This window comes from Sander vitreus, unplaced genomic scaffold (assembly GCF_031162955.1).
Source record: "Sander vitreus isolate 19-12246 unplaced genomic scaffold, sanVit1 ctg354_0, whole genome shotgun sequence".
Taxonomy (NCBI): Eukaryota; Metazoa; Chordata; class Actinopteri; order Perciformes; family Percidae; genus Sander; species Sander vitreus.
The window spans coordinates 2,393-24,606 of NW_027595489.1; the positions used below are offsets into that span (position 1 = coordinate 2,393).

At 40.4% G+C, this 22,214-nt stretch overlaps 1 protein-coding gene across 4 annotated transcripts; it reads right to left on the reverse strand.

Annotated features, from left to right (window-relative positions):
- Positions 1 to 2,431: 2,431 nt before the first annotated feature.
- Positions 2,432 to 16,851, reverse strand: LOC144513837 (NACHT, LRR and PYD domains-containing protein 3-like). Of its 4 annotated transcripts, XM_078245026.1 has the most exons (13): positions 15,926 to 16,851; positions 15,711 to 15,756; positions 13,297 to 13,646; positions 12,681 to 12,710; positions 12,028 to 12,219; positions 11,409 to 11,438; positions 10,793 to 10,984; positions 10,588 to 10,695; positions 8,146 to 9,862; positions 6,301 to 6,474; positions 5,733 to 5,906; positions 5,016 to 5,062; positions 2,432 to 3,610 (listed from the first exon to the last, which is right to left on the reverse strand). In XM_078245026.1, exons 3-13 carry the CDS (start codon positions 13,568 to 13,570, stop codon positions 3,042 to 3,044), a joined length of 3,507 nt encoding a protein of 1,168 aa, XP_078101152.1. In that variant the 5' UTR covers positions 13,571 to 13,646; positions 15,711 to 15,756; positions 15,926 to 16,851; the 3' UTR covers positions 2,432 to 3,041. The 4 variants fall into 4 exon arrangements, with proteins under 4 accessions (XP_078101152.1, XP_078101153.1, XP_078101155.1 ...); XM_078245027.1 differs by lacking the exon at positions 15,711 to 15,756; XM_078245029.1 differs by lacking the exon at positions 12,681 to 12,710.
- Between the last annotated feature and the right edge of the window lie 5,363 nt (positions 16,852 to 22,214).

Consider the following 22,214-nt stretch of genomic DNA (forward strand, 5'->3'; position numbering starts at 1 on the left):
GTGGTGTCCCCATAGCTTTTTGATTCATAGTTTAGTGTAGTTTTTACTTTGATTTGTTCCTACAGTTACTACAGTTAGTCCAAAGGTTCTTTTTATTGTTGGTTCTTTGAGGCACCTGTGTGTGTGTGTGTGTGTGTGTGTGTGTGCACGTGCGTGTGTGAGTTGTTGTAAATTGTAAATAAAACAATATGTACCAGTTCTGCCTTTTCAATGTCCTATTTATCTGATAAATATTACTGCCAACTCCTGGTAAGCAATACAAATAAATATGAAGTACCATTGTATGGAGCAGCCAGCACAGAAATAGAGGCAAGCATTGATGCAAACGTTGAAGCTTTAGTTTTTCTCTCTTAGTTTTGTTTACAGTCCATCCACACATACACACAGTCTGGTTCATGTTTATGTTATATCATATGGTGCTGTGGACTCAAGTGGCAAATCTCAATCAGCAAAGTTGGCCTATTGTAATATTTTAGCAATAAACCACTAGCCATAGCTGTCTGAATCGTCCTATAACCCTTCGTTAAACAAATACAGCACAGACATTATTAATACAGTTCCTGTTATATTTGTAGACTTTCAAAAAGTCAGATGATTATGGTATGGTAGTTCTTTATTAAAACCAAATTGCATGAAGCAGATATTTGTTGAAGTTACATATTGCAATTACCTTTATTATTATATACCTATATTACCTTTATTATCCAAATATTGGTCCACTACTGTATCAGCACAGACCATATGAGCTGGATGATACAGGCCCAGCAGCATGATGGCAGCACCTCATAACGCTGGAATAGGGGATGTAGCCCATCACCACATCTAAAGACGGTGGTTTAGATGCCTTTCTAACTGGATTTACAGTAAAAGACCTCTGTTCCATCAGATTTTCAATGATTATGCACATTAGAAAAATGAGCCCGTATTCTCGCTGTTAAAACTTAAACATGAATAACAAAAAACAACGAGCAGTTTTCCAGTAAATTTTTAATTTGTATGGACATTGGAAAAACGGAGCTCATAGTTTAGTTTTTTTCGTTTGAAACGAAAAACAAAAACATCGACCCTTTTTTTAGTTTTCGTTTTTGGTTCATATTATACTTTAGGGCCCTGACCCGCATGAACTGCTGCTGTCTAGACTGGAGTTAGAGTCTGGTCTACATGAACTGCTGCTGTGTAGACTGTAGTTAGAGTCTGGTCTACATGAACTGCTGCTGTGTAGACTGTAGTTAGAGTCTGGTCTACATTAACTGCTGCTGTGTAGACTGTAGTTAGAGTCTGGTCTACATGAACTGCTGCTGTGGAGACTGTAGTTAGAGTCTGGTCTACATGAACTGCTGCTGTGGAGACTGGAGTTAGAGTCTGGTCTACATGAACTGCTGCTGTGTAGACTGGAGTTAGAGTCTGGTCTACATGAACTGCTGCTGTGTAGACTGGAGTTAGAGTCTGGTCTACTTGAACTGCTGCTGTGGAGACTGTAGTTAGAGTCTGGTCCAAAAGGTGGTAAAATGTTACTTAAATAAAAGACACACACACACACACACACACACACACACACACACACACACACACACACACACACATACAGACACAGATACACACAGACACACCACAGCGCTGTGCAGTAAGAACTGGCTACACCACAGATGTAAATGCTCTGGGTTGTACAGTAAGCAGTTTATATCATATCAAGGTTTAGCCTAAGTTACCGATGTTGAGCCCTTTAAATGACAATTTGAAGCAACATTACTTTAACTTTGCACTGGATGGTTTGTTGACACAGAACTATCTAACCAACTTAGTTATGACAATTATTTTAAACCAGGATTATTTAACATGATTACTCATTGACTTTTGGAAAGATGTTGCATTTAGTGAAGTTAAAATAACAGTGAAACAGTTAAACAAATCAACATTGAAAACACCTTCAGCTGAGAGATTTCCCTTCATAATTTTCCTGTTTGAACTTAATAAGAGTTTACTTGGAAAACATAATGCGCAAAGTTAATGTTTTTGTCGATTACATTGTTTTTGTGATTGTTTGGAGTGTGATTAATTGCACAGCCCTACAGTATGTGGCAGGTGATTGGATGAACCATCTGTCTATCACGTCTAACGTTTTTGTTTTGAACGATCAGAGCATTAAAAAAAGTTAAAGACAAAACTGGGGACCAACTAAATCATTAGAAATAGGCACAGTCATTAAGTTAGTCAGTTCATTGGGCTTAGGTGCTGCCTAAAGTAGCTGTATAATGGCAGGGAAACCATGTAAGTAATACTAGCTGGCGTGGGTTGTCTTGTGTTGCACTTGCTTGATGCTTGGCTGTTAGCTCTCAAACCTTAGATCACAGAACTGCACTGATAGATACATTCTGTCATTTAAAACATAAAATCACAAAAAGGTAAAAATGTTTTGCCATAAACAAGAATATATAACACTTTTGTAAATTCCAGTTTATTTCCAAAATCATATATGTTACAAAAAATGAATTGTGTTCAAACATCACTTTTAAAAACAGTCTCTGTTTACTTTTAATGGTCTGAGTGAAAATTAATAATATAATGTGAGGAGGCCCAAATGAAAGTAAAGAGAGAAAACTACTAACTAAAATCTGCTTTTGTAAGACTTTCCCTGACTTCAGCTTCTTCTAATGTCAGATGAGGTGAAAACAACCCCTGTACAACATCAGCTATAATCTGCTGAAGTAGTACTGAAATAACACTGCTGGATGGCTGAAGGTAAACTATCTGCACCCCTGTGCGGAGAACATGGAGAATTATTCAGCGCTGTGCTATACTGCTCTCTTCCATTTCCAGGTCAGAAACCACTGCAGCGGAGTGGGGAGGGTCATTTAAAACTTACGGAGCAAGTGCACGTTAAGGGTCGTTTTGACTGCGTTGCCAATTATAAATACAAGTTTTCACAGAGCCTTGACATCATATGTGGGCGATAATGTCAGTAAATCAAAGTCAATTGTCATATTGAAAATATTAGTATTTACAAAAGAGGGGACCTGCAAAATAGTTTGGTATTTACTGGCCTACAGAGACACTGAGGATTTGAAATCATGCATATTGTCCCAAACAATTTGTTCTAACCCAAACCCAGGATAGAGAGGCTGAGTGAATGTGGTGTTGAAGGTATGGAGGTGGATCAGTGAGTCAGAGGAGACTCTGTAGAAGGACAGAGTGCCAGCAGGAACGTCCACATACACTCCTACTCTACCAGAGACGGAGGAGGAGGAGGGGAAGGAGGACAATTTCTTTTCTTTGTTGTTGTAGCAGACAAGGTAACGATCAGTGCAGTGACCGTTGGAGCAGTGCAGACTCCAGGACTCATCATTCCCTCCAAACCTGCAGCTATTACTGCTGCCTTTCCTTTTGACTCCTCTGTAAGTCACTGCGATGTCGACTTCTCCTCTCCACTTGACCTCCCAATAACAGCGACCAGTCAATTCATTTTTACACAGCAACTGAGGATGCCAGCCGGCAAATCTGTCTGGATGATCAGGATATGGCTGATACTCTGAACATATCACCTTCCTATTGTTGTGAGACAGCTTGAGTTTTCTATCTGCTGTGTTTGGGTCCAGCTCCAATTCACAGGCATCTGATGGAGAAAAGATGCAAGTTCAGACTGGCACAATGTTTATATTATAACTCACACTTTGGAATTGGTATCATCATTCTACATGGTTAGATTAAGTCAAAGATCCCATGAAGTTCGTCTTGAATCTTTTCCAAAAAATGCTGCTTTTGTAAAACTGAATATTTGATGATGATCTCATGAAGCACTAGTAGGTTAAAATGAAAGTCCATCTCAGGTTCAGGTTACTTTATTGGTACCTGTAGGTAAACTAGGTTTACAGTCTAAGAGGCAGGACATCCTTAAAACTTTGTAGACCACCATAACATGCGACACACAAAATATTAAAACATATAAAACAGACAGTAGAACATGTACAGTGAGTACAACAGTACATGACCACATTGACTTGTGCAGTTATATGCAGAAATTCTACAGCTAGTACATGACCAAGGTGTTTGTGCGTTGTGTGCAAGTAATTCTACAGTTTGTTTAACAGAGTGAGAAAGCTGTTTTTAAATCTTGTAGTTCTACAACCAGGGACAATTAACCTCCGTTCAGAGGGGAGATACTGGAATTTCCTATTCAAACGGTGTAGGCTGTCTTCTAAGATGGCCATAGCTATCCGCTGTAGTTGTTTAGCATACAGGGATGTGGGGTAAAGCTGGGACTCAGTCAGCTTACTCTTACTCTCATGAATTAATCACAAATCTCCTAAAGATGATCAGAGGTAAACTGCGAGATAGGGCACAGAGCAGAGAGGCAAAGCGCAGCGTAGGTCATCAACATTTCTTTTGGCTTTTGCCGCGCCTTAAAAGGTCAGCAGCAATGACGACATAGTAATTTCATAAATTTGAGCGAAGCACTCGGTGGCAATTTTGAATGTTGCGCCACACCAAGGGTAGCGTTTCCTCCGAGTTGACTCCACTGCTTTCCACATAGGAAAACAATGGCACAGCCAGCACAGGTTCATGTGTTGGCAGTTTACATTTTTTTTATTTTTGTTGTTTGTTTTAAATCTTTATCCAAAGCTATTTTTAGTGCTTGTGTGATTACATGCAAAATCAATACAAAAACACCTGCAGAGGTAAAGACGTATTCATGCAAGTCTGCAGATTCACAACTAAATCTGTGTGTATACGTTCCCCAAATAACTGAACTTAACTGAGTTTAAACCTGCTCTGGGATGTCATGTGAGTGTGGGCAGTGCGAAACAGAACACTGAAATCACATCTGAACACACTGCCAACATTCCCATGACAGAGCTGGTAAATAATCAGCTAAATATCCCTTTAACTATCATATATATTCACAGTTGGATTTTAGCGAACACATTTTATTATTTATAAATTACTGAATAAATAGATGTTCTATCTACCTAGATGAACATGTGCTGTTCAGATTAATCAAACCTTATAAATACACTTACACTTCCTCATACCAGGTTTCAGCCTCTGCTCTCCACCATGGTCCATCCTGAAGGACGAAACACAGTCAGATACATTTTCATTTTTAGGCTGACGCACAACTGCATTGTATCTAAAATTGGCAACCAGGTAGCATTGCCAGCCTGGCAACTGCTTTTAAGTTAGTGTTGAACCCTGCATCTACTTTTGCAATTACTTTCTTGGCACACATTACTGACATTTTAAAATCTTCCTTTCAGGAGATGGTTATTTTTGCCGTAAAATGCGGTTGTCCCCAACTGTGTTGGGAAATAACAGCATGTATGTAGGAAATAAACAAACAAGCAATAAATAATATAAGCAATTTATCTTGCAGTTTAACACCATTAAACATGAGTCAGGGTAAGCTGTTGTTGCATCTCCAACCATAAATGTGTCCCGTCTAGGGCTGCACAATTAATTGCAATTTTATCCACATCGCATTATGGACTATTGCGATATATCGCAGGGGTGCGCAACATTTGTTAAAGGCAAAATATGTCAAACCATTCTGAATAAAGTTTTGTGGTGTGGAAGAGACATCCCTTCCAACACTGTAATTATCTTAATTTTAATATTATCAATGAAAATGAGTGGTACAAAATGATCAATCCCTCCAATATTGTTAATAATAGCACAATCGCAATGTCAATATTTTATTATATCGTGCAGCCCTAGTACAGCCTGTTCACAGATCATACCTGACAGTGTCCAGTCTCCAGTTTGGATCCTTGAGTCCATCAGATATCAGCATAAATCCAGAGTCTCCTGGATGATTAAAGCTCAGGTCCAGCTCTCTCAGATGGGAGGGGTTTGAGCTCAGAGCTGAAGCCAAACAAGCACAGCCTTTCTCTGTGACCAGACACCCTGACAGACTGAATCATCGTATAGTATAGTATATAATTAGTTTTCGGTTTTACTGTTGCAGACACAAACAATTAACCCTAAGAGTGGTCTGCCTGCGGAAACACTTGCATTGTCATTTGATACAATTCTAAGCACTTTTTCATATCAGTTAACGTGACTTCACAATGAAGGCAAACCCAACATTCATTCATGTAATAATAAACAACTAACCCTAACCACTATTAATGACAAAGCCCCATACATCCCATACAACATGATACTTAAGCAATCAAACTTTGTGAATTCTGGCCAGAATCATTTTACGGTTGCTTTGCGCTTCTTTTGTTAAAGATTTGTACTGATAAACAGCATTCAGAGCAGCATTTTAACAGTTATGTGCAGAAGAAAACCATGAAAGCTGACCTGAGATTTTCCAGCAGACAGTGTGGACTCCCCAATCCAACTGAGAGCAGCTTCACTCCTGAATCCTGCAGGTCGTTGTTACTCAGGTCTAGCTCTCTCAGCCTAGAGGACTCAGAGCTGAGAACTGAGGACAGAGCTTCACAGCTTCTCTCTGTCAGATCACAGCCACTCAGCCTGAAGAGGGGAAGAGATGAAGCATCACATTTTACCCTTTTTTAAAGCTATAGTACATAGTTTCTGTCTCCCCCATGAGGAAGTAATGACAACACTGTCGGTGCGTCCACATGATACAAGCCTTCCGTGATCACGCACACAAAGGAGGACACCGAGTATTAAAAAAAACATGATGGACTCTTCAGAAGAAGTAATTATTTTCACTCGAATTTCTGCGAGAGCACAATTTGAATTTGTTCAGCGAGTCACTCTGGCATTCAGAAATGATGCTCATTAACTATGCCATTATAGCCAAGCTGCACCAATCACATCAGTATATCTGATATAGGTGGGCCAGAGGCGAGCTAAACAGATGACGACAGCACTGCAACGTCCAAGTCATTAGTAAACATTGCAAGATGGCTACAGATGAACACCAGTTGTTTGAAACGGCTTTGGACGCTACAATGAACGAGATAGACTTGGCTTTTTATCTAAAAGAGGAAGAGAAGACGGCGCTCGAATCGTTCCTTTGCAAGAAGGACATTTTTGCTGTTTTGCCGACCGGATACAGCAAGAGTTTAATCTACCAGTTAGCTCCGCTGGTAGCTAAGAGTTTAATCTACCAGTTAGCTCCGCTGGTAGCTAAGAGTTTAATCTACCAGTTAGCTCCTCTGGTAGCTAAGAGTTTAATCTACCAGTTAGCTCCGCTGGTAGCTAAGCATATGGGTACGCTCTGGATACGTCACCCTGTGTATTGTTGGGATTGGTCGTAGTGTTGTCCAGTTGTGTGCTTTTCAAATGCATGCTTGGTGCAGCCCCTCGTGTTGGGACATTTTCATTACTCATTGCCAAACCCTTCATCTTTCGGATTTGGGTTTGGATTTCCAGGCTAATTTTAGGACTTCTTTTTGGGCTCTCCATCTCCATACATTACATTCGGTGAAAACATATTTCTTGAATGACTGGCAGTTGTTTGATGACTCTGCTGTGTTTATCACCATCATCTTAGAATTGGCATTACAATTTCTAATTTATCTTTAGCAGGCTTGTTTGGGATGCTCACTGTGTCTCTACGTTTTTCAGCCCCCTGGCTCTGTTGGCAGTTTGGATTGGATTGATTTTGTCCCTGTGCTCTGCACAGATATGAATCCTGCCTGCCTGCATTAATACCCGACTCTCTGAAGCTCTGTGCAGCGGAAAGGCTGCAGTGTTTTTGGCACAGCAAGTCGGCAGCATGGAGGTCCCCGGGGACTGCGGGTAAACGTAACCTTATATTTTTAAGTTCATAAAATGTATCGAAAATCATAACACACATATTGACATTGGGCGGAGAAAAGTATGCCCTTTGGCACACAGACAAAGACAGCAGGCGCCGCTTTTTTGGGAATTCTCTGGGTCCCTATTCAATTGTGTCCAAATATGTTTTGTGTGGGGTTGCGAGGGGGGGAATTGCAATTGTGTTCGGATAAGCCTGAGAGTCGTTATCCATGCTAGCTAAAAGAGTGAAATCAGACGCTGAACTATAAATGAAAACCTGTGCTAGCGGAATCTACTGAGGAACTCCTTTTAACCCTTTGCATCAATTCTAAATCCAACTTTGGTAATTTCAATATGATCTGTGACATGAATTACATTTTATATATTATATTTATTGATTTTATACGTGTATCCAGACGTGTGTGCACGTACAGAGCTTTGTTGGAGGCTTTGACCACTGGCAGCAGCCTCAGGAGAGCCTCTTCTGAAGCAGGGTATTTCTTCAGGTCAAACACATCCAGATGGTTTTCCAATGACAGTAAGATGAAGACCAGAGCTGACCACTGAGCAGGAGACAGTTTATCTGTGGATAGACCTTCTGATCTCAGGTAAAGTTGGATCTCTTCCTCTAAAGAACAATCATTCAGTTCATTCAGACAGTGGAACAGATTGATGCTTCTGTCTGGAGACAGATTCTTTCTGATCTTCTTTTTGATGTACTTTATTGTTTTCTGGTTGGTCTCTGGGCTACTTCCTGGGGGTGTCAGGCATTCTTGTAGGAAACTCTGAGGGGTCTGCAGTGAAAGACCCAGAAGGAACCGGAGGAATAGATCAAGGTGTCCATTTGGACTCTGTAAGGCCTTGTTCACTGCAATTTTGTGGACATTTGCTTTAGAGGTTTTGCCAAAACACATCCAAAGACTTTTGACTCTCAGAGATTTATTCACATGAACAGCAGCAAGAAACTCCTGAGTGCTCAAGTGAGCAAAGAAGAATATATTCTGCTGGTCCTCATTGTTTCTCTGCCCACACACCTGTTTGAAGATCTCTGGTAATACTTTTGAGTACTTTGAGGCTGCTATGATATCAATTCCACTGTGGTTCAGGTCTTCCTCATCAAAGACTGTGTTGCCTTTCAGCAGCTGGTGAAAAGCTAGTTTTGCCAATGACTTAATGTACTGAATGCACTTTTCTGGGCCATACTTCTTTTCCTGGTTGAATTGAACCACCAGGAAGTGGATGTATATCTCAGTCAGGGTCTTGGGCAGCTCTCCTCCCTCTCTGGTCTTCAACACGTCCTCCAGAACTGTAGCAGTGATCCAGCAGAATACTGGGATGTGGCACATGATGTGGAGGCTTTGTGATCTCTTGATGTGGGAGATGACTCTACTGGCCTGCTCCTCATCCTTGAATCTCTTCCTGAAGTACTCCTCCTTCTGTGGGTCAGTGAACCCTTTGACCTCTGTCACTATGTCAACACAATCAGGAGGGATCAGTTTGGATGCTGCGGGTTGTGTGATTATCCAGAGGCGAGCAGAGGGAAGCAGATTCCCCCTGATGAGGTTTGTCAGCAGCACAGCCACTGTGGTTGACTTTGTCACATCAACATACTTTGTTGTTTTGTCCATTAAATCTAGCCGAAGGAGGCTGTCATCCAGTCCATCAAACACAAACAGAAGTCTGAATTCACTTTTGTCAAAGTTGGAGTTTCTTGAATTCTGTAAAGTTGTGAAGATGTCGTTAAGAGTCTCCTCCTTAATGACATTGGCTTCTGGGATACATGCGTGAATTAGCTCTGCCAAACGAAATCTTTTTCCGCTCCATAATTTCAGCTGCTGGACAGTGAAGGGGAATATTAGATGCAAATCTTGATTGGCTCTTTTTTCAGCCCAGTCCAACAAAAACTTCTGCACAAGGAATGATTTGCCAATGCCTGCAATCCCATTGGTCAGAACTGTTCTCATGGGTGTTCCCTCTGTGCCGGTGTCCATCATGAACACCTCTGGGTTCATGTCATGCAAAAGTTCCTTGTGTTGCTTCTCTATCCACCTGTCTTGTGCACACGTGAACATGTTCTGGAGGTCAGACTGCAGTCTGATCTTCTGCGATGTGTTTGGTTGTGGAGGCTGTAATAGTGGCACCATCACATCTGTGAAGAGAAAAGTAAGATTCATGAACAATGTGAATTATGAAACCATCTCTTTCCTAGCTGTCAGCACTGAACAGATTTTTGATCAGATGTTTATATTTATGGATCTACAAAACACACCACCCCAATAATTGCAAATCAAGTATGCCAATACATTTGCTGTAATACCTTCAGCCTGTCCTTTTAGACTGTTATGATCCACTTTGTCAAATGCTGGACTCAGGTAGAAGTAGGGCTGGGTTTAGACAACCTTTTTTCTATTTTGACCTGAAGTGTTTTCCATCCAATGAGAATGTAGAAAAAACATTTAGGATAAAGTTAGCAGGCTTTGTGTTTTTAGCTGATAAGGATTAAAACTTGCTGGTTAAAACTCATGGCAGATTATATCAGCTGTAGCTAACATTTACTGAGCTGCCCTACACAGCCAGTAACTCGACTGCATTTTTTTTTCAAAGTGGCGAATCTAAACTGAAGAAAATATCTTGCTGTATGTACAATTTAGTTTGTACATTTTGCTTCTTGTGGATGACACAATTTCTAGCATGACTTTTAATGAGTAATTTATTAATAAACATATTAGTAAGAGTTCTTGCAGACGTTTGATTTGACAGACAGCATTGCAAACTACTACACCCAGCACAAATTTTGGACAGACATTGCATATTTCTTCATGAAAGAAACTTAAACAGGAATAATCCATAAAAAGATGACAACTTCTTTCAAACCTTCAGTTTGCCTGCTGACAGTTGGTAGTTCAGAAAGAGAAGCAGCCTGTGGATGAACATATGAAGCTGCTTTGTTCTTTGAAGTCTCTTCAATATCATCAACATTCACTGAGAAAGAAATGCAATAGGTCACAACAACATTACAGCAGTTACTGTTACAGCAATACTGTTAGGGAGCAAAGTTTTGTGTGCTTTGCATTATTACCTTCAGGTTCTGGGTCAGTGTTTGACAAACTCTCCACGAGATCGTTCCTCCTCATCCTCTTTAAAACCTTGTTGGCCACGTCCACACACTGATGGCTGTAGGTCTGCACCATCAGATCCACATGGTCCAGCCTGTCTGCGTTCTCTAGTCGACTCTTTGAGTTCTTTGTCTCTTCAATTTCATCAACTTCCACTGAGAAATAAATGTAATAGTTTACATTATACTTTTACTTTACTGATTACATATTTATTGCTTACAATGTTGGAACATTCATGAGTTATTTATACTCTGTCAGGTGAGTCACTGCAGGGAAAAACTATTTTTCTATTTACAGATTTGGGGCTCTTCATCTTCCATAACATGTCATCTCTCAGACTGGTGGAAAGTGTCTTAAGTAGTGTCTGTAGATTTCTCCTAAATTCATCAAATGTTAGCATCAGATAATGCCTCATTTTGTCTGTGACAGTTGTGTAATTATTTAATTTCAGATGTGCGCTAATTTTTTTTAACTACATCATTCTATATATATATATATATATATATATATATATTGTTGAGCAGTTCATTGGTTGAAGGTTTGATCTCCAACATTACTAAAGTGTCACTGAACCCTCACCTGCTCCAGATGTTGTAGCAGCTGACTGACCTGCAGAACATAATAGTTATATTATATATATATATAAATAGTTATTGATTTAGTCATTTCTGAAACTGGTGTTTTTCCTTGACAGACCTTAGTAATAATTACACTAGTAGTAGTAATTTATTTCAGTTCATATCAGGAATACTCCTATGAGTAGATAAATACATAACAAAGGCATTTGATTTCACAGGAATAAAAGACATGAATAAAAAATAAAATAAACAATTGACCGAAATCGTGTGAAGCATTAGCCTAATACACCTACCCCTATTACAAAACATATTATTTTAGACACTACTACAGCAGTTTGAGTACAAAAACAATACAAAGCACTACATATTTCTTACAAAACAAAGAAAAAAAAACAACTATCAAGACAACTCTATATTTGTTAAACAGCATATTTTGAACATGGTTCTAAATTTGAAAAGTGACCTACACAGTTTTTATTCTATATCAAAACTATTCCACAAGTTAAACCCTTTTACTGATGATATGCCCATGTCCTTCTTTCTCCTTAGTTTATACCTACTCTAGTTTCAAACCTCTGATACTGTTAGGGAGCAAATTATTGTATGATTTACATTATTACCTTCAGGTTCTGGGTCAGTGTTTGACAAACTCTCCACGAGATCGTTCCTCCTCATCCTCTTTAAAACCTTGTTGGCCACGTCCACACACTGATGGCTGTAGGTCTGCACCATCAGATCCACATGGTCCAGCCTGTCTGCGTTCTCTGGTCGACTCTTTGAGTTCTTTGTCTCTTCAATTTCATCAACTTCCACTGAGAAATAAATGTAATAGTTTACATTATACTTTTACTTTACTGATTACATATTTATTGCTTACGATGTTGGAACATTCATGAGTTATTTATACTCTGTCAGGTGAGTCACTGCAGGGAAAAACTATTTTTCTATTTACAGATTTGGGGCTCTTCATCTTCCATAACATGTCATCTCTCAGACTGGTGGAAAGTGTCTTAAGTAGTGTCTGTAGATTTCTCCTAAATTCATCAAATGTTAGCATCAGATAATGCCTCATTTTGTCTGTGACAGTTGTGTAATTATTTAATTTCAGATGTGAGCTAATTTTTTTAACTATATCATTCTATATATATATATATATATATATATATATATATATATATATATATATATATATATATATATATATATATAGTTGAGCAGTTCATTGGTTGAAGGTTTGATCTCCAACATTACTAAAGTGTCACTGAACCCTCACCTGCTCCAGATGTTGTAGCAGCTGACTGACCTGCAGAACATAATAGTTATATTATATATATATATATATAAATAGTTATTGATTTAGTCATTTCTGAAACTGGTGTTTTTCCTTGACAGACCTTAGTAATAATTACACTAGTAGTAGTAATTTATTTCAGTTCATATCAGGAATACTCCTATAAGTAGATAAATACATAACAGAGGCATTTGATTTCACAGGAATAAAAGACATGAATAAAAAATAAAATAAACAATTGACCGAAATCGTGTGAAGCATTAGCCTAATACACCTACCCCTATTACAAAACATATTATTTTAGACACTACTACAGCAGTTTGAGTACAAAAACAATACAAAGCAATACATATTTCTTACAAAACAAAGAAAAAAAAACAACTATCAAGACAACTTGTTAAACAGCATATTTTGAACATGGTTTTAAATTTGAAAAGTGACCTACACAGTTTTTATTCTATATCAAAACTATTCCACAAGTTAAACCCTTTTACTGATGATATGCCCATGTCCTTCTTTCTCCTTAGTTTATACCTACTCTAGTTTCAAACCTCTGATACTGTTAGGGAGCAAATTATTGTATGATTTACATTATTACCTTCAGGTTCTGGGTCAGTGTTTGACAAACTCTCCACGAGATCGTTCCTCCTCATCCTCTTTAAAACCTTCTTGGCCACGTCCACACACTGATGGCTGTAGGTCTGCACCATCAGATCCACAGTGTCCGGCCGGTCTGCGTTCTCTAGTCGACTCTTTGGGATGGGGGGGAAGTCCTTCAGGAAGTCAGGCTGCTGTAGGTACCACTTGAAGTTTTTCAGCTCTTTATCTCCCAAATCCTCCAAAGTTTCCAGCAGCTCTATCACGGTTGCCATAGTTTCTCCCTGCCGAAGTCAGAGGAAATCTTCTGCTCCGAGGAGAATTAGGGATTTCATCATCACGTTAGTACCGCTGGGTGTTGAGAACAAGATCAGGCAATACGTCATATATGTGATGTTTGACAGTTATTTCTGTAATTTAAACATTTACTAGTGCTGGTAAGAAAAACTTCTTTTACAGCACAGAACACACATTACAAAAAGAACACAGAACAACAAAAAATGCTAATAAGATGAACATGCCTTCAGAGATGGAGTTACCAATCTTACCAATCAATAACACCAGGTGCCAATAAAATAAAAATAATTACTAAAATAAAATCAGACCCCACACTCCTCTGAAAATATCCTCTCTCCCCATTACTGTGTTTATAACACGTTCAAATGCAGCCATTTTTTCATCAACTCAATCCATTCCTTAAAGCTGCCTACACATGATAAGAGGCAAATCAGGAACATTTTGGAATTGGTTGCGCCTTGAGGGTCAGCGGCAAATAGAGGGAAGTTGAAATAATTTGAACTTTGAGCGCAGCAGCAATTCCGAGTAGTGCCTGATGCCGGGGGTAGCGCAAAAAGAACACAAAACAACAAGCCTTGAAAGAACCAGTTACCAATCTTACCAGGCGCAATAAAATCAAAATAATAAATGAAATAAAATCGTGAGATCATTTTTCCATTACATTCAAAAAGGTGCCCCACACTCCTCTGAAAATATCCTCCCTCCCCATTACTTAACACAACAGCTAGGTTTTTTTAAAAACAAAAGGTGCAGTGCTCACTCCACAGAAAATGCTACATTACATCACTTCCTGCTAATTCACGGAGAACAAGAAGGGCAAAACAGCATCACGTTTTCATCATGTTTTAACTGAATATTCTTTGGTCTAGCTCAGCTAAAATCACAACAACACTGATTCCGTTAGCATGTTGGCGTGTCATTCACTACGGAGCCAGTTTGTAACCACTGGGCTACCGACGTTATCTTCACTTCACCTGGTCAACTGACTTTAGCAGTTTAGATAACCGAAACTTGACTGAACTGCTGTTACAGACATGAACTAACCATAGACAGTTGCCCCGTTTATGGACAGTGCAACACTCAATGATTGCAGGGGAAACAAAGTCGATATTTGGGTGTGATTCTACTTATTACACATCTTTCCTCTGCCATGGGAGTCTATGGCAGCCCATAGAACCGTACTGTAAACAGTTTACTTTGAAATTTGGCACATTGATTCGGGACAGTCCCATAATTCATTTCACCAAGTTTTAGGTCTGCACCACAGGCAGTCTAGCGCCACCAATGGGTCAAAGTTGGCGCTGCATCCATGCGATTAACTTTTGAACTGTATGTCCGATTTTGAACATCGAGATATAATTGCAATCCTTGGATGACGCCAAATTCAACCCACCCCATGATGTCAATATCCGCCATGTTGGACCTTACGCCATATTGGATTTGATCAAAAACACTAAAAAGTTTTCACAGGTCACAAAATTGGTCCGATTTTCACGAAACGTGGCAAAGGTGATCTTCAGACGATGCCTCACAAACGTTATTCCATTGCGTATTGATTTTCAAAAGTGTTTGCCCGTCACAGCCAATCGAAATCGATGGCGAAGCCGCCAAACCGGAAGTGAACTCATATCTCGGCAAGTCTTCCACGTATCAACACCAGTCTTTGTAGATAAGTATAGGGTCCAATTAGGAAGAGGCTCAAGGAATTTGGTGACCATAGACCTATAGTGGGCGCTGTCATTACCAAAATTACGTTTTGGCCTATAACGTTTGATGTGTTTGCAATTAAAACGTATTAGTGGTTGTCTGTTAATACTGTGGGAGGTCCTGAGGCCGACACCTGCCAATTTGTGACGGCAACATAATTGATCCGGCTGCCATATTGGATTTCATCAAAAACAGTAAAAAGTTTTCACAGGTCACAAAATGTCACTGTAACAAAGTAAATGAGCTGATATCTCAGCCATTCTTTATTGAATTGCCATCAAAATTGCTGTGAGTGCTTGGTCATGCCATGGCAACGCCATTCCTGCTAGTGTACTGCTTGGCCCCCTCATTGCTGATTGCAGCTATATTTAGTGTTATTTTGGGTAATTATGGGAGAAACATTCAAGTCACCATAATGCAGCTGTCGCGGCTTCAGGGGCTGTGGTTTCCAAGTGGGCTGGAAAAACAATGGACGCCACAAATGTACAAATAACTGAACACGTTAAATGTCAATAAAAACATGTTCATTAGTGACTTATCTACAAGGATAATACAATAAATCAATTCTATACAAACTCAAAATATCAAACAAATAAAACAACGATTAGTATGTAGTCCAGCTGTACCTGTAGTTGCTGATCTCTGCTGTTCTGCTTCATGCATCTTGTTTCAGGAAGTTGCCACACAGAGACTTTCCACATGTTAACCACATCCGAGCAACACAACTGAAAGCCCAGAGTAAAAACAACAGATTCAAGGCTCAGTTACACTCCACTTCACCGCCTGATTAAAACCATATTATATTCATAAAAACATGGAGAAAATGGATTTATTATGGCTCTTTACAGCATGTTGTGATTTACGGAGTGATAAAAAGAGAAAGACAATCCCCCCTGTGTAAAAACCTTTGACTCTAATATGTTCACAAAATGAAACAAGAATTGTTGAAAATCAAAACCACAAGATTTAAGCAATCCTTTGTTCCTGCCATTGCAATGATACACTACATACAAGACATCGTGGGTAAAGCTATTTCATAATAAATCCTTGCAGCCATAAGTAGCAAGAATTTATATGCTGCATCTTCAGTCTCCAGCCTTTATATTTCTTTGGTGCAGTTTGACACACGGCTCATTGAGTGGGTACCCCCTCCGATACAACGGGATCTAACACAGATCCATTACTTATCGTTGCTCTCCTATAACATTAGACTCATGGTGAACATAAATAATTAGGATTAAATCCGATGCAGTAGAACAGGAGATATTGTCATGTATTCCACACAGTATTCTTCTGTGTTAAAACATAGTGCCTACATTACCCACAGTGCACCTCTCTCTTTCTCTGACAGTGTATAATATAAACCAATCCTGGTAGATTGTGGTGTGATGTGTCATGCTAGTAGCAGGACATGTATCCTGCACCAGAGGTCTGGGCAGCTCACTGCTCTCTAACACCACACCTCCTTTTTCAGGTTGATGTCGTACATTAAAAGAAAGAAAACATAAAAAGAAAGAACATCAGAGCACTGTTCGTTAGTACACTTATCCACAGGTCAATTCAATTTGATTTATAGTGTTGAATCCTAACAGAAGTTATCTCAGGATTTTTTACAGATAGAGTAGTCTTTAATATACAGCATATGTATACAAACAGTATTGGTCCTGACTTTGGCAGTCAATTATTAAATAATAAAACAGTAGAACAACATGAAAATCACCACAGTGGTAGTCTGTGAGATGAAGAACAATAATCTGGTGGAGTTTGCAGAAAACAATTTGATTTTATTTATTTTATTATGAATATTTTTTTAAAAGTCTGCCGACACCAAGCGCATACACCTTTAGCCTACCATGCAACCTCGTGTAGACGCGCAATATATTTTTAAGCGTAGATGGCATGACCGCGCTTCTCTGAACCACAGATGGCGTGACTGCAGTTACTTCATGTAGGTGGTAATGATACCCGATTACGTAAATCGGAGATCACTAAAATGAATGTTAAGTCACTTTATGCATATGCAAAGACAATGTCGGACTCAGTAGTTTTCTTTGGACCCCTGCCAAACCTGATCAGCGATGACATGTACAGCCGCATGTCTTCCTTCAAACGCTGGTTGTCGGAATCAAGGGGGTAAGATTCTCCTCAGACCGCGTACCTCCTCTGGCGCCATTGATGCTACCAAGCCATCATCTCCCGTTAGCATCCCATTGACTCCCATTTATTCTGACGTCACTTAGACAGAGAATACCTTTACATCTGAAGAGTTTAAAGACTCTATTTGTCCGTTGTTTATTTCTAAAGAAACATGACAATCTATAAAAGGCTCCATTACCTTGTAGCTCACGTTATGGCTCCGTAGCAGACGTTTTTATAACAATAGCCTAACGATTGGGTCATAACCACGAGACTTCCTGTCTCATAGTAGAGGAGTTACCGTATAGTACAGGAGAAGCTCTCAGGCAGTTTGGACTTCCATCAGCTGTTTAAGTGTAATGACTAATGTTAACTATCATTTTAGTGATCAATAATGAGCCTGTGTCTATGTTATCTCCTTACATATACCTACGCTCTCCGTCTCTGCTAGATTGGGAATGATTGAGATTTCTCTTGGCACAGCTACCAGAAGACTTCCAACTTTCAGACAGGTTGCTCACGTCACATCTACGTCTTCAAGCTCAGTTGGAGGCTGCTCAGTAACGCTCAGCCATCACCGGGAAAGAGCTTCTAATGTCCTTCACTGGTCTCCGTCCAGAGACACGGGGTCTGTTGGTCCATTCTTATATATTGTCTATGGTCAGAATGGTGCTCAGTTAGTGATGTGGGCAACATAGATAACTGTGGGGTGTTCTGGGGAAAGCCTGGTCTGATTAGGAGAGACGGCATTCATCCCACTTGGGACGGAGCCGCTCTGACTGCATTAGTAGCCTATAGAGGGTTTTCACCGACGTCACGTTCTGGGCGGTAACCTGGATGCGCGGCCATTTTGGAGGCACTCTGTGTAAACAACTGAATGGAGTAATGGAGTATTGTGCACTTTGGATACTTTAATACTTTATGTCTAAACAACAGAAAAGCTCATCAAAACGCGTCAAAGATGCAAAGGCATGGAAGGACTTGGACCACAAAAAAGGCACGATATTTTGAGAAATTACAGTTTACTGGCCGTGCAGATCCCTACAAGTTGGCTCCCTCTTCTTGGATCCATGGAGACCTGAGGCCTGTACTACAAAGCGAGATTTGGCATTAACGAGCTAACTTCAGGTTCAACCCAGGGTTTTCTGTACTGCGAAGGTGGATCACTTGTGATCGGGTTCAATCGCCGTGGTAACGTATGCTGAACACCTAACCTGGTCGGGAGCAGGTTATGTTGGAGATCAGAGATCAACTGGTGTAAAAGCACCGCCTACTGACCAATCAATGCTCGATTGATAACGGCATCACCGTTCTTAGAAGATCAGGTGGAGCTCGGTGCACAGAGAGGGAGAGAGAAAGTTAACACATTTAGAGACCGACAACCCCGTTAGCATTCCCTGATGTGTATATTTATGAAATATATAGATTGTAATGGGAGGGAATTACATATCGGCTCGGCTTCTTGAGCCGTGTGTTGCCAATGCGCACATCAGTTTGAATTATGTTTTTATATATTTTATTTGCTCTCACGACGGCTTCCCAGGGTTGCAACTGAAATACTAGGCTAAAGCAACGACAGTTTATGGAAAGTGTACAAGTGTAATTATGGTCAGATCTAGTCTCTGACTGATGGGAAGTGATATTAATAAGCGTTGTGATTTACGCATTTACTGCGTCGGCTATTTTTTTTGCCAGCTTTCCTTCCTGTTTTAGGAAGCAGCGACTGTATTGTGTTTTGCCTGCAAAACCGTGTCTGTGTTCTTCATATTTATGTAGAATTATAATTTCTTCTTCTTATATAAAATATGCGGCTTTGGTAGATGTTTGCGATTGGTCGTGCTGTGCAAACCCCGCCTCTTTTATGTGAACGTGCACGCCGCTGGATTGGGAAACCCTGGGTTGATTGAACTAGTTGATAACCAGCGTCGTGATACAGGTTATGCAGGACCGCGGGTGTTAGGTTAGGTGAAGCTGGGGAACTGAAAGAAACCCAGGACATGTTGATCTCGCTTCGTAGTACAGGGCTCTGGTGATTCTTCCTTCAATTGCATATCCGATATAGTCAACTACCTGGTTTTCTCACCAAGCCCATACACAGCGGAAGACCTTAAATCCTACAAAAGTTTGGAGGCTTATAACCAGATGGTGTGTGGATGGGTGAGGGAGACGCAGTACCAAGTCATCAACGACAGTTGTGTTGTGAAGGCCAAAGTAAGTAATGCAATAACGTCTTTAATCAACCTAACCTTAACTGTATGATATCATTGTCATACTCAAGATGTAGCCAAGTGACTCTCAATAGTTTTAGACCGAACGAGTTTCCCCTCATAGATCCTGGTTGAGCTTTGCCAACCACAAGCAGCTCCTTTCCTCTGATAACTTCTGGCATTCCTCTCCCTGGTTTTTAATAACTTTTGGAAGTCGATAATATTCCAAATGTTTTTCTCAGTCTGACCTTTTGGTACAACCTAAAACACGGCAATAATGAACCATTTTCCTTAACGCCGTTCGGGATCTACTTCAGTGCCTGTTCTTTGTTGTGATGCGGAGTACCTCCAACATGGCGACTTCGGGTCTGATGACGCATGGTCGGACGCATTAACATGGTTGTATTTCAGTTAGTCTAACAGCTGTTTGATTTGCATTGAGAGATGATTTCATGGAAAATACCCCATGTTAATCTCTAGGTATGGTGAAGGGTATGTGATGATGGGGGGGGGGGGTATGGTGAAGGGTATGTGATGATGTGGGGGTATGGTGAAGGGTATGTGATGATGGGGGGGTGTGATGATGTGGGGGTATGGTGAAGGGTATGTGATGATGGGGGGGGTATGGTGAAGGGTATGTGATGATGGGGGGTATGATGAAGGGTATGTGATGATGGGGGGGTATGGTGAAGGGTATGTGATGATGTGGGGGTATGGTGAAGGGTATGTGATGATGGGGGGGTATGGTGATGGGTATGTGATGATGGGGGGGTATGGTGAAGGGTATGTGATGATGTGGGGGTATGGTGAAGGGTATGTGATGATGTGGGGGTATGGTGAAGGGTATGTGATGATGGGGGGGCCAAGGGAACTGTATCAGGATCATAGTATCCTGGATCCATGAAATAACTGGCCTTTCAAAATAAAAGTCTGCCTGCCTCTATGGGAATTTAACATAGAGGTGTACTGACTTATGCCCCCTGTATTTTAAGGAAGAACATTTATTTATTTATGATACATTATTCATTTACAAATAAAATTTGTGTCCTTAAAGGTTGGATTTCTTCTGATTTTTTTATTCCTCTTTTTAGTCAACTTTAGCATGGGTGTCCTAATTTTTTCACATGACTGTATGTATGTATGTATATATATATATAAGGGCTGTCAATCGATTAAAAATGTAATCTAATTAAGTAGAGCTGCTGTTGAGTATAGTGTTAACTAGCTAGCGGTAGGCTAACCTTAGCTGCTGTTGAGTATAGTGTTAACTAGCTAGCGGTAGGCTAACCTTAGCTGCTGTTGAGTATAGTGTTAACTAGCTAGCGGTAGGCTAACGTTAGCTGTTGTTGAGTATAGTGTTAACTAGCTAGCGGTAGGCTAACGTTAGCTGCTGTTGAGTATAGTGTTAACTAGCTAGCGGTAGGCTAACCTTAGCTGCTGTCGAGTATAGTGTTAACTAGCTAGCGGTAGGCTAACGTTAGCTGCTGTCGAGTATAGTGTTAACTAGCTAGCGGTAGGCTAACCTTAGCTGCTGTCGAGTATAGTGTTAACTAGCTAGCGGTAGGCTAACGTTAGCTGCTGTCGAGTATAGTGTTAACTAGCTAGCGGTAGGCTAACGTTAGCTGCTGTCGAGTATAGTGTTAACTAGCTAGCGGTAGGCTAACGTTAGCTGCTGTCGAGTATAGTGTTAACTAGCTAGCGGTAGGCTAACGTTAGCTGCTGTCGAGTATAGTGTTAACTAGCTAGCGGTAGGCTAACGTTAGCTGCTGTCGAGTATAGTGTTAACTAGCTAGCGGTAGGCTAACGTTAGCTGCTGTCGAGTATAGTGTTAACTAGCTAGCGGTAGGCTAACGTTAGCTGCTGTCGAGTATAGTGTTAACTAGCTAGCGGTAGGCTAACGTTAGCTGCTGTCGAGTATAGTGTTAACTAGCTAGCGGTAGGCTAACGTTAGCTGCTGTCGAGTATAGTGTTAACTAGCTAGCGGTAGGCTAACGTTAGCTGCTGTCGAGTATAGTGTTAACTAGCTAGCGGTAGGCTAACGTTAGCTGCTGTCGAGTATAGTGTTAACTAGCTAGCGGTAGGCTAACGTTAGCTGCTGTCGAGTATAGTGTTAACTAGCTAGCGGTAGGCTAACGTTAGCTGCTGTTGAGTATAGTGTTAACTAGCTAGCGGTAGGCTAACGTTAGCTGCTGTTGAGTATAGTGTTAACTAGCTAGCGGTAGGCTAACGTTAGCTGCTGTTGAGTATAGTGTTAACTAGCTAGCAGTAGGCTAACGTTAGCTGCTGTTGAGTATAGTGTTAACTAGCTAGCGGTAGGCTAACCTTAGCTGCTGTTGAGTATAGTGTTAACTAGCTAGCGGTAGGCTAACGTTAGCTGCTGTTGAGTATAGTGTTAACTAGCTAGCGGTAGGCTAACGTTAGCTGCTGTTGAGTATAGTGTTAACTAGCGTCATGTGCAGCAGTGTTTGTGTTTCAGAGCATCAGAGAGAAGAGCAGACATATCAGTGGAGCCAGATTTCAGTAGCCAGGGTTGGCAGGAAGTAAATGTTCCAGTTAATGATCCAGGCAGAAC